The 12,036-nt window shown below is 40.5% G+C and overlaps 1 protein-coding gene across 1 annotated transcript in view; it reads left to right on the top strand.

The window, feature by feature from the left end:
• The window catches only part of LOC308095177 (fibrocystin-L-like), a 51,695-nt gene that overhangs the window by 13,961 nt on the left and 25,698 nt on the right, over positions 1 to 12,036 (top strand). The window contains exons 22-38 of the mRNA XM_080442135.1: positions 79 to 203; positions 908 to 1,071; positions 1,427 to 1,590; positions 3,358 to 3,490; positions 3,839 to 3,993; positions 4,326 to 4,448; positions 4,912 to 5,017; positions 5,155 to 5,262; positions 5,536 to 5,700; positions 6,045 to 6,166; positions 6,487 to 6,619; positions 8,160 to 8,352; positions 8,699 to 8,838; positions 9,380 to 9,484; positions 10,040 to 10,225; positions 10,453 to 10,623; positions 11,192 to 11,403. Coding sequence (XP_080298261.1) covers positions 79 to 203; positions 908 to 1,071; positions 1,427 to 1,590; positions 3,358 to 3,490; positions 3,839 to 3,993; positions 4,326 to 4,448; positions 4,912 to 5,017; positions 5,155 to 5,262; positions 5,536 to 5,700; positions 6,045 to 6,166; positions 6,487 to 6,619; positions 8,160 to 8,352; positions 8,699 to 8,838; positions 9,380 to 9,484; positions 10,040 to 10,225; positions 10,453 to 10,623; positions 11,192 to 11,403 — 2,505 coding nt within the window. The remainder of the gene's footprint in view (positions 1 to 78; positions 204 to 907; positions 1,072 to 1,426; positions 1,591 to 3,357; positions 3,491 to 3,838; positions 3,994 to 4,325; positions 4,449 to 4,911; positions 5,018 to 5,154; positions 5,263 to 5,535; positions 5,701 to 6,044; positions 6,167 to 6,486; positions 6,620 to 8,159; positions 8,353 to 8,698; positions 8,839 to 9,379; positions 9,485 to 10,039; positions 10,226 to 10,452; positions 10,624 to 11,191; positions 11,404 to 12,036) is intronic.

The following is a 12,036-nucleotide window of genomic DNA, read 5'->3' as shown; positions in this document are numbered from 1 at the left end:
GAGTGTTAGATAGATTTTTAAATATATAATGGATAGGATAAAATAATCAGAAACATTCTTCAATTATTTTCTTTCCAGCTTTGTTTTGCATACAAAGGAGCATTGCGTGATGGAATTAGGATCAAGTTCACTTACCGCAACACCCAGGGCCAAACCGAAACAGAGATAACAACAATTCTACAACAATTAAACAAAGAGCACAAGTAAGTGACAACCATCATTCACAATGATTTCAATATGTCAACTTAACCCAAAGTGAATTGTATCTGTTGCTGCTCAGTACAACAAAGATATAAGCATGTACATTTTGTCAATCTCTCATATTGAAAAAGGGGAGAGTAAGCACTTCAATGCCCTCTAAGGGGCCATGCACCCAGAAAGCATTTTTTGAGCTGCCGCCTCTCAGTGCTTTTCTGACATGCATTTTTATGGTAAAGAGGTGCTGGAGCACTCCTATTCCTAGCACTGAGCATCGTGTTTCAGTGCTCTCAACGTTTTTTGGCAGAGTGCCCTGGGCGCCTCAAGTAGAAAATAGTTCAACTTTTGGAGAGGAGTGCTGCTCATCAATGTCGTTTTCCTTTGCATATGGGTTGGAGAGACACGCCAACAAGCACCACGAGGCGTCTTGGACAGTGCATGTGTAGCGCTCATTCTGATAGGAATGGATCCTGTGTACATAATTGCTTCCTACTGCATATGGGTCCAAAACCATCCTGTTTGACCTAGTATGTCTCACCCAGCAGGTCGGGAGATGTTCTTGACATGTACAACTTGTTGTCGAACAACTTGTTGTTTAATATATTGGGGCCTGTGTTCATGGCTAACACCGAATTCATATCACATTGTAGAACCAGTGATAATAAACCAACTATGTATTGGGCACTTAAATATGTTTCTTTGTTGACAGTTGGAGCTACAAGTGTGTTGACCTGCTGAGTCCACTGCAGACAGAATTCTTTGGAAGCAATCACCAGTTGTTGGAACTCTATCTGGAAAAAGATGACTCTGGTGCAGATTTCTTTGTGGATGCCATTCAGCTCGGAAAGAGCCGCACCACAAGGGATGAAAATGGTACAGTATACTCCTTTACTTTAGTTTTGGTTCGCTTTTCAAATTCAAATGTTATATTGTTGGAGAAGTACTGGATAAATATATGAACATGATTTAAACAAAAGAACGCATGTTTTGATACCTTTATTTGATTAATGTTGGTGTTGCAATGCCTATTTCATTATGTAACTGAATAACATGTTTTCTGCATTACATTCATGCATACCGATGATTGTTTGAATAGAATCAGACCAAATTAAGTTTATTTACTCAATAAAATGCATAGATTTGAAGGTACCTTACCTCTCAGCGTTAGCGATCTTGCACAATATACAGAGGATTTAATTGATTTCCTTCCTTGTGTTCTTTCTCATAGGTGTCATACGCAAGAGGAAGCCTCAGCCCTTTGGAAGCTCTGGTCGTTTCTTTGAGAGCATCACTGTGGAGAAGTCAGACACATCACAGGTCATCTATGAGATCACAGCCACACCCAAAGACTGTGCCTTTGGGTTTCCTCTGCTAGACATTGGCTTTCTACAGGTAACTGATCCATTGAATGGCCTTAATTCAGTGTATAATTGTTTAAATACACATCATAATTAGGATACATCATATTATATTATATTCAGAGATATTTAACTAGTAAATGTGCACACGTACACATCTATAGGGGGTAATAAGCAGAATTGACCAAATGTTGATGTGAATTTATATTGATATGTTTATTAATTATATAAAGTGCATTATTCAATAACAATATGCCTACCAATACCACTGGTATGTGTTGCTAAAAGGCATCTTTGAAGAAAGTGATATATTATTATTAACACCTAGGCATTTGAAAAAAAGCAGCTACTCAAAATAGTCAGGCCACTTGAAAACAAACTCAACTGTGATGAATGGAGCGATCATACAGTATAATAATACTATAAAATTAAATGTGTAGCCTATGCCAGCTGTTATTAGCTATAGCTGTAAACTTATCACATCATCTGATATTCATGGCACATATCAGAAGCGGTCTGGATCCTCATTCAAAACATGAATCGGCTCTTGTCCATCACATTCATTTCGAGCCAATCCGTTTACAGTTGAGTAGGAGGAGGAACGTGGGGCAGCAGCATTGTACACACAGAGAATTGATTTGGTTGTTGCGTAATGAGGAGGCAGTCATACAGTAGTTAGCCTATAACTTAATGGAGGCGGCACATCAGCGCGGTGTGGGTGCTTGGCAGAGAATTATATTATTTTTTTAAGGGATCACTGCCAACCCTTGCCACCGTGACCCACGCTGTCGTCACATTTGACCGTGTCTCAAGGCACACCAGTGAGCCGTGTGGGAACCACGAACCCTAACCCTCTAAAGTGTATTTCTACACAGAATCTTCCTGAAAAATTACAATTATATTTGCTATAACCAAGGGTCATATTCAGAAGGCAACCCGTGTAGTAACTTCCAGCACAGGCAGTTACCAATATGATCCACCCCTGTGCCTGCATGACGTGTGCAGTAGTGAGGTGATTTGCCTAACAGATTGCAGTGGTAGCATCATCCCCCTCAGGGGATCTTTTCTGCTTGTTAGCGTATACAGCATGTCCTTACTGTCTATGATTCTGCCAAACACAGGTGGAGTTATTGTTTTAATCAAATGGAATACCCAAATGGTTGCTGCGTCACTCTTGTTGGCCCATGTTATAGCCATTCTAACGGCTTGAAATGGTTGAGAATTATCTTTGTTTCTGTGCTATGTTGACAGTCCATGTGTTGTAAAACAAAAAACTGCCCACAATTGTATGGGGAAAAGAAACAGAAAACATTTCTATCCTGAAAAAGTTTTTGGATAATCATATTGGTAATTTTGTACTTTTGTCTGCTCTCCTAAAATATTATATACTACATTTGAGGTTTTTCTTTTTTAAGTATAAATAGTCTTTTGGTACATTTTGCAGACAATTAATCATATCCAAGACATTCAACCAACAGACATTAGGAAATATTTGTCTTGTCTTGACATTACATTTGTCTTTACACCCAAATAGTATACATGACAAATAATTACTTACAAAAGAGACCCAAAAAACATTACGTCTCATATGAGTACATATTGTAGTATTGTTGTGAATGTCAATATCTTTTGTACGCCAACTCAAATTTCTTTACTGTACTTGATAAATAAGATAGGCTAATTCTATGACAGCCAAAAGCCAGCAAACAGTGTGCTGCTTTTGAACACCTTCCCCTGATGGCAACACAGGGATCAGTCAGTATCTTTGTAACTTGTCCCACTCTTTTGCTCTGTGAATCAGATGTCAAACCACACAGAGGACATGACCGAGTACAAGGAGGGAGGAGCGACGCTCACTGTCACTCGCCTGGACAGGGCGACCCCGCCCCTGAATGGATCCTTTGATGTGGAGATTTATGGAGGACGCGCTGAAGGTATTGTACAGTAGATGTGAGAGGCTGCCGTGCCACACTTGGTGATTTGCATAACAGCTGTAACTGCTGCTAGCTGAATTTGTCCTGTTCCAGAGATAAAAATCAACACCTACTATTGCAGACTAAGCTCCCACTGACCCAAGCTCGACCCTTGAAAGGGCTTTCGTTTTGCGTCTCTGGAATTACATCATGTTTGCTAACATGATGCTAACAGAGTATTGTCTTTCCCTTGCACAGTAAATACGTTAAGTAGCAGATTATTTTAGCTTCTACTCGTGTTGTTATCAAATGACAATGTGGTTACGGCTGTAGAAGCAAGTGTAGCGAGTGACCAGTGTCCTTTCTCAGGTCTGTCGGTGGACATCAGTGAGGATGACCTGAAGTATGCCCTGGAGGGTATTCCAGGCATGGGACAGGTGCAGGTCAGCGATGTAGGGAGCTGCAGACGCCCCATATGGAGGATCAAGTGGCTCACCGTGCCTGGAGACCAGCCTCTCATGCAGGTCAGACTCTAATCTCAGACAGATCCTGCTATTTTCTTTTCTTTCCTTCTTTTTACTGAATGGGTTCCCAAGATTGGTCAGACTCTAATGTGATACATATCACACATATCATACTATATCATACTATCATTATGTTATGTTATGTTAGACATTTCTATTTTCAACCACACACTCCTGAATGAATCTGTAATAAAACAGTAGGAGAAACATTTATAGTGCTAAGAAAATATGTGCTGCTAGAGACTTACATGTACTCCAAAAGTACTATTGTTTATCTGCAGGTAAATAGACAGCAAATGTTGGTAACAAGTTACTTTTCACTCTTGTTACAGATCAATTCCTCATCTGTTGTGGGAAACAACCCTGCCGTGACAGCCAGAGAGAGAAAAAAGGGAGGGCTCTTCATACGAAGTGTGACAGGAGATTTCTTACGTGTGTGGGAACCCAAACCTCAGGTACGTTTTAAAGCTATTGTTTCCTGTCCCAGGTACAGTAGTTATAGGATTATCCATCTATCCATTGTCTATTGTGACCACTGCTGATGATTCTTTGTGTCAGCTGAGCCAACTCTAAATCACGCACCATCCAGTACATCGCCTTTCATGTCTGGTCTGTGGTCTTGCAAAAGGTTTCATGTTTGCATTGTCCTCTGTTCTCCCAATGACATAACTCTGACAGTGGTATTTTCACACGCGAGTAGTAACACCTTCCCACCTTTGTATTACAAAACCTTTTCATAAACGATGTGTCAATACAGATCCAGCTTAATCGTACAGCCATGTTGCTCGGCCAAAGTAATTGATTGTCAACTAAAAGTGTAGTTTTCAGCTAACAATCTGCTTTTTTCCTTGAGCTGGCGGCTTTGCAATGAACTATACATTTGGCTTAAGTGTCTAAACGCTGCGATGCTGTCTGCAGGTGGAGGTTCATATTAATGGCATTCCATCTAAGTGTTCTGGAAACTGTGGTTTTGAGTGGTTGGAAGAGAGGACCCCCATTGTAACTGGAATCACTCCATCCCAAGGTACCTTATTAAGACATTGTTGGTTCTTTCAATAGATTTCATTTAATTTCAATAAATTATTTTATCAAAACTGTGGATATAATTAAAGACGTGGAATATTGCCTCTGTGGATTAATGTGACTGACTGGACGTTTCAGGGTCAGATGGTCTGCAGACTCTTCTGACCATAATGGGAACTGGATTCAGCAGTGAAAATGCCTCTGTCATGGTGGGACCCGCAAGATGTGAAGTTCAACAGTTCAACTGTAAGTGAAATTGTTTGCTTTACAATTGCCTTATTGGCCTCTTCATATATATAGTTCAGTATGTTACAGTATTGTTAATGCACAATAATGTTGTGTAATACTTGAAAATCACCCTAATAAATAATCCACTTACAAGGCTGAAGCACAACCTATTCTAAATGCTGAAATTTGCACTTGAACTGTTTACTTATGTTTCCAGTGTTACCAATTAATGCGTTTGTTTCTTTTCTTTAAGACATTTTTGTTTTTGTTTTCTCTTCTCTTTCTGTTCAGTGACCACTCAGGTGTGCAGATTGAGCAATGCTAGCACTGGCATTTATCCAGTGTTTGTCACCTTCCCATCTCTGGGCCACGCCAGCTACTCGGGGGGCGATGTCCTCAACTTCACCTACCAGCTGATTGTGTCTGCGTTCTCGCCCAGCTCTGGGAGCGTGGCAGGTACTGTACCATGTGTGCACACTGCACAGTATCAAATGGTGTTGAAACTGGACAAAAAACCTCATTGACTAAAGTCATTCAATAGTAAAAAATATTATAAGAACATTTTTATTTGGGTGAGAGACCTTTCAAAACTGTTACAAGGTGCTTTATAGGTGATGCTAAAACATAGGGAAGAATTTTTAAGAAACATGGTTAAAGAAGAATAAAGCAAACCAATTTGACAGGAATAAAATGAGTTAAAATGACATTTCAACAACATGTAATAAACTAAGCTGTATTATGTATTGCATACAAAATAGCTAGAGTCTACAATTGTGTTTTGTTATTCTACCCACATACAGGAGGAACACTTATGACAGTGACAGGGTTTGGCTTCAGCCAGAATGCTACTGTTATGATTGGCAGTCAGGAATGTACAGTGGTTCATGCAAGTGACAGTGAACTGAAATGCAGGACCCAAGCTGTAAGTAATACAAAACTAAATGTATATCTGCACAAAACTACTGTACTGGAAGAAAAATGTTTGTCAAGCGAGTTGTATGGTTTATATACCGGTATACAGTAAGTGGTTTAAGCAAAAAAGTGTCAAAGTGGTTTGAGGCCTGGTACCAGGTGAAAATGTGCACAATTGTACTGTTTGAATGTGAGGCGTAGTAGTATTGCAGAAGAATGTATATAGGCTTGACTAAATCTGCCCTGAATGGTTGAAAGTTTAAGAATATATTTAATTTATTGGCAATGCTCTTTTTTTGTTTTTTTTGTTTTACTTATTTCTCTTTTCAGGGAACTGCAGGAGCAGAGACAGTCACAGTTATAGTTGGAACAATGACTGAGACAGCATCCAGCTCTTTCACCTATGATGAATCTCTTACACCACTGATCACAAGCATGAGTCCACACAACACCACTGTGACTGGTGAGTAAAGAAGAGATATATTTTACAATGACATCCTAAAATTCACATTAGGAAAACAAAGATATCTGTGGGAATTATTATTTTATAGCGGTCAAGAGGTGCACGCACATCCCAACATTTCGACGGGTGCTGGATCAGAATAGATCCACTGTAAAGAAAGAGCACACCGTCTTAATGCTCCCAAAACAATTTATTATTAGAGCGGTATTAACTGCGGTTAACACCGCTCTATTAATACATTGTTTTGGGAGCATTAAGACGGTGTGTGGACCTTCTCTTTCTTTACAGAATTATAATTTTAACCACAGAGTTAGACCAATAGATACGTCAAACGTTTCAACACTAAAGGCAACGTCTGTTTCTTGAATGGCATTCTAATCTGTGGGTTTGTGACATGCATTTGTTACACTGAAAACCATTCAGCCATTATAATGTACCTGAGATGGGTAAACTGAGAGGATGTCCTTTTGAGCAAGAAAATGTAACTTGGATTAAGCTCTTTGATGTACAGTAACAACCTAATGCAGTAGGGCTATTCTCTCCAAAGGTCAAAAGAAAACCAATACGCCAGGGATGACTAAATCCATTGTCCACCTGGCATATAACTCCACTGTAGATGAAAACAAGAAAATTCAATATTTGTTCATTTTATGTTCAGTTAATGCAAGCTCACTGATGTTTCCCAGCCTATTTCTCTCACGAAACCAATTAGTCAAAGGTGGTGTAACATGGTGTCTGTGACACCAACAGTACCTTTCATAAACACTGGAACGGAAGAAAATAAAAAAAAATCCTCTGCATTTTTTACATTTACCCTTTTGAACGTACATATCATCTCTTTAGTGCGTCACTGTAATTACCCATGTCCAACCGGAATATTAGCATTTACATGTAATGTATGTTTTGTTTGCGTTTGTTCCTTTGCATTCAATATCTTTCATAAGCACTGCTGGAGGGGAAGAAAAGAAAAATAATTCCTCTGCATTTACATTTACCCTTTTGAACGTGCATATCATCTCTTTAGTGCGTCACTGTAATTACCCATGTCCAACCAGAATAGTAGCATTTACATGTTTTGTTTGTGTTTATTTCTTTGCATTCAGTGCTGCTAATTAAGCTCTGGCACGCAGCCCCAGATTCCATCACCAGGAGCCCTGTGTACAGTGCATGAGAACCTTTTGCAATATCTTTCCATGTGGCTGTTATGTTGACCTGCTGGTTTTTCCTCTGTTTCGTCTCGAAACTGAGCTGGAGACTGAAAACAACATCATGCGTGTCATGTTGCCTAATTACAGTACGGCTCTCCAAAGACAAATGGAGAGCCAACTGTCAAAATAAGCATACTCTAGCTGTTGCATAATCAGCACCGCTTTGTCCAAGATTAGATATGGGTATTACCGGTGGCCATTGTCAAAACATTTGAAAAGCATTGATTATCTTTGACACCTCAATGACAGGAACCTCATCATAGAAACAGGCTGTACTAATGATAGATTTGATGACGTTGGGTTTTTGTTTTGTTTGTTTGTCTGTTCTCTAGGACACAGAATCCTCACCATCTTGGGTTCAAACTTTGGCAGCCAAGCCAACGACAGTGTCGTGTTTGTCGGCAGGAAAAAATGTCCCACAGTGGTGTGGACGAGTTCTAATGTCACCTGTCGTCTTCCTGTGCTTCCACCTGGCATGTACGACGTGGATGTGCAGGTTGGCAACAGTGGCTACCCTAGGACAAGGTACTATAAACGGTCTAGACTAGACAGACTGTCATGTAGCCGAAGCACAACGGCCTCCAATCATATGTTGCTCTAGCCAATCAATACACTCAGTACTTGCCCTGATTGTCATCATCATTATTATACAACATACAACTTCAGTGCATTTCCAAATCAACCGTGTTACCAATAGCTGTGAGAAGTGACAAATTAGTTTTCACTTCACAAAGTTGCATGTGCACTTCCATTGTGAATTATATTTTCTATATGAGCTAGAAAATAGTGATGAATGTTTCCTTCAGTGATTCAAAATTTGATGGGAACCAAAAATACAACTGGGATCTTCCTGTTATTTCTTCCATTGCAGTGGCGTGAATGCCACCATCAAATACATCCTAGAGATCTACAGCATTTCTCCCATGTTGGGCTCCCTGCTGGGAGGTAGTAGACTGACGGTCGCTGGCTCTGGCTTCAGCACAAACACCTCAGACAACCAAGTCACCATTGGTAAGCAACATGATCCAGATTGATTTGACAAATAATTGTCCCCTGGCCACATAAACCTGTAAGGCTTAACCACATGAACCCTAGCATCACTATTCTGGTCATGTAATAGGCAAACATTTGGCAAAAATAGAACATCTTTAAGCTCACACTGTGTCGCATTACGACACATTGTGAGCTTGTACATCAGCTATTTTCGGTGAAGAGATTTGGTGTGGAGGGACAAAAGGACAGGGCCAAGTACAGACCCCTGTAATATATATACTGCAAATATGCACCAGCCACTTTCACTTATTTTACCAGCTTACTGAGTCTTAGAATTGAACAAGTGGTTGGCGCCTGCTCCACTGGCTGGTAGAGTAGATAAACTTACCAGACATGGATGAAGTTACATTTTGCCTGGTGGCAGCTGCTTATTTCCCACCCTGAGTCCACAGGGATGGAACACGCGGCAGGTTATGTCAAAGCAATATAATATAAGCCTGTCACCAACCGCTATAAGTTTTCTATATGATCTCATAAATCTCGGATGGGGTTTCTACAGGAGGCACTGAGTGTGAGGTGATGACTGCCTCGGAGGGTGAGCTACAATGTGTCATACAGTCAGAGGAGAAGACCCACACCGTCACTAACCAAGGCTCTCATCGTGGTAGGTGTCATTGTTCACCTGTCACACAACATTGCAGCAGGATAGAGAGCAGGATTATTTTACAGGGACGTGCCGTAAGCGACCTGTGACATATGTAGTTGAGAGCACATTTGTTACTTTGCAACAGTCTGTGTGAATCCACAAGTGACAGGTAGTCTTTTGTGCGGCAGCTTTGAAGCATACTTCAAATACATGTAGTAGCAAACTTAATTTGTGAACGTTCATGAAAGACATGTTCACATGTCATCAATCATCATTTAGGAATTGCAGGAATTCAGATTATTCAGATTATAGTGCATTCACATACAATGCACTCTTTCATGTGTGTGTTAATCTGTATCTACTGTATGTCCATCTCTCTGTCTGTCTCTTCATTTTTCAACTTGTTTTTCCATGTCTGTCTTTCTGATTGTGTGTGTGTGTGTGTGTGTGTGTGTGTGTGTGTGTGTGTGTGTGTGTGTGTGTGTGTGTGTGTGTGTGTGTGTGTGTGTGTGTGTGTGTGTGTGTGTGTGTGTGTGTGTGTGTGTGTGTGTGTGTGTGTGTGTTTGATCGCAGATTTTGGAGATGGCTATGCGTGGAGTCCTGTATCACTGACAGTGTCTGTTGGAGACACCGTGGTTTGGCGCTGGGAGGCCCCAGCCTTCCAGAAGGTGGGCTACAGGGTATTCAGTGTGTCAAGCCCCAGTGGTACCATGTACGAAGGGGGACCTTTCAACAGCGGAGACTCCAAGACCCCTAAAGGTACTCGGCCAACACAATTTGTAGATACCAAGATTGTAAACAAATCCGTAATCTTATTAATCTTATTTTGTTGTTGACATAGATAGAATTATGATGGGACCTGACTCACCAGTAGGACAAATGTGATGAGTGTGTGTTTGTGCATCCCAATGAATGAGAGAGAATAGAATGCAACAGTCCATGGACCAAACTTCATGCTGTTTTCTTTGTGCATTGTCTCTCCTTAGGCTTTTTCGGCTATCGTTTCACTGCTCCTGGGGTGTACTATTACAGCAGTGGCTATATAGATGCCAAAAACAGGCTGCTGCAGGGAGTCGTGAAGGTCATGCCCTTGGAAGAGAGCAGCAACAAAGTCTCTGTCAGTGTGGGAGGCATGGAAGCCAAACACATGTCAGGCGGTAAATATGTGCTGTATTATTCAAATAAACTGTGGTTGTTATTATTGAATAAATTGCCATCATAGCCAACAAATATATACTTCAATGTCCGATCCATAACACTTATGGATTGGGCCTCCATAAGAGTTCCACAGCCTTCCATTTACATCATGCTTGCATGTAGTTTCACTGTGGTAATGAATTTATCTCCTTTAAAAGACATTTAACAAATGGCAACGTGAGTACTGGTGTCCTGTAAAGTCACCTTTCAAACTTTCAATGCTCAATTTGAAACATTCCGTATAACATTGTTAGCACTGTTTTATAAGCTGTCCACCGTGGTCCAGTGAACACTAATACAGTATAATTAGGTCTTAAGACAAATTTGCATCGGGCAGTTTGCTTTGAAATGTTTTTTTTTGTGGAGTGAGGGTGGATGGGTCGCGTCTGTTGACGGGCAGGGATGCTTGTTGGATTGTAACTTAATTGCGTGCCAAAGTGAATCCCTTACCCGAGTCTCATGTTTGGCAGAAGTAAAAAAAAGAATTGTTTCCGTGTCTGATACCGATACCTGTCATTTCCAAAGTAGGTCCACGTCGGGTTGGAAGGGCAGCCTCAGAGTGTGTTGCCTCAGTGTCTGAGTGCATCCAGCCCTCCAACGAGACCTCCGACAACCTCTCCTTCAGCTTCTCCTCCTGTGCCACGCCCATGGTCCACTCCATCTCCCCCAACCAGGGAACCACACACCAGGTCATCGCCTTGCAGGGAATGGGCTTCAGCAGCACAGCCTGTGCCAATGAGGTTAGAGGCAATTTGAATTGCTCTAAAATGACTTACTAAATGTATTACTGATAGATAATTTTTCATCTTCTCACGTTTATGGATATATTTTTTATCACATGTTAACTTAACTCAATTGTAAGACTCCTAAGGTGTACTGTAAGTGATATTGTTTCATTAAAATAAGTGTTGAATCACTCTATATTCAGATAGCAATCATTGCTATAAAGCGTTTATTTATCTTTCCAGCTCTGTACAGAAAATGCATTTTCAGGTCGGGATACCAATTCGATCCAATCAGAAGAGAGAACTCAAACAGGATACAGGATAAAAAAAAACGAGCAGATAATATTGAAAATGGAACGCTATAAAATTGAAGCTGATAGATCCTCTTTGTGGGTTCTCTCTCCTGGATGGATAGAATTGGTATCCTGACCTGAAAATGTATTTTCTGTTTACTAAGGAACTGGAGAGATGGGTAGACCCCAGTTAGTGGACAAACACTTTATAGCAATGATGATTATTATCTAAATATAGAGCTTTAACTTTTTAACAAAACCTTTTTTTGTTTATTACAAAAACATACAGTATGACTTACTCCCCCCTAACAGTCCAGATTTCACTATGATGTGACTCTCTATGCAAATAAACTCG

The sequence above is a fragment of the Gymnoscopelus braueri genome, assembly GCF_963280865.1.
Source record: "Gymnoscopelus braueri genome assembly, chromosome: 11".
Lineage (NCBI taxonomy): Eukaryota > Metazoa > Chordata > Actinopteri > Myctophiformes > Myctophidae > Gymnoscopelus > Gymnoscopelus braueri.
Note: the sequence above shows the minus strand (reverse complement) of the source record. Positions and strands in the feature narration are given on the sequence as shown.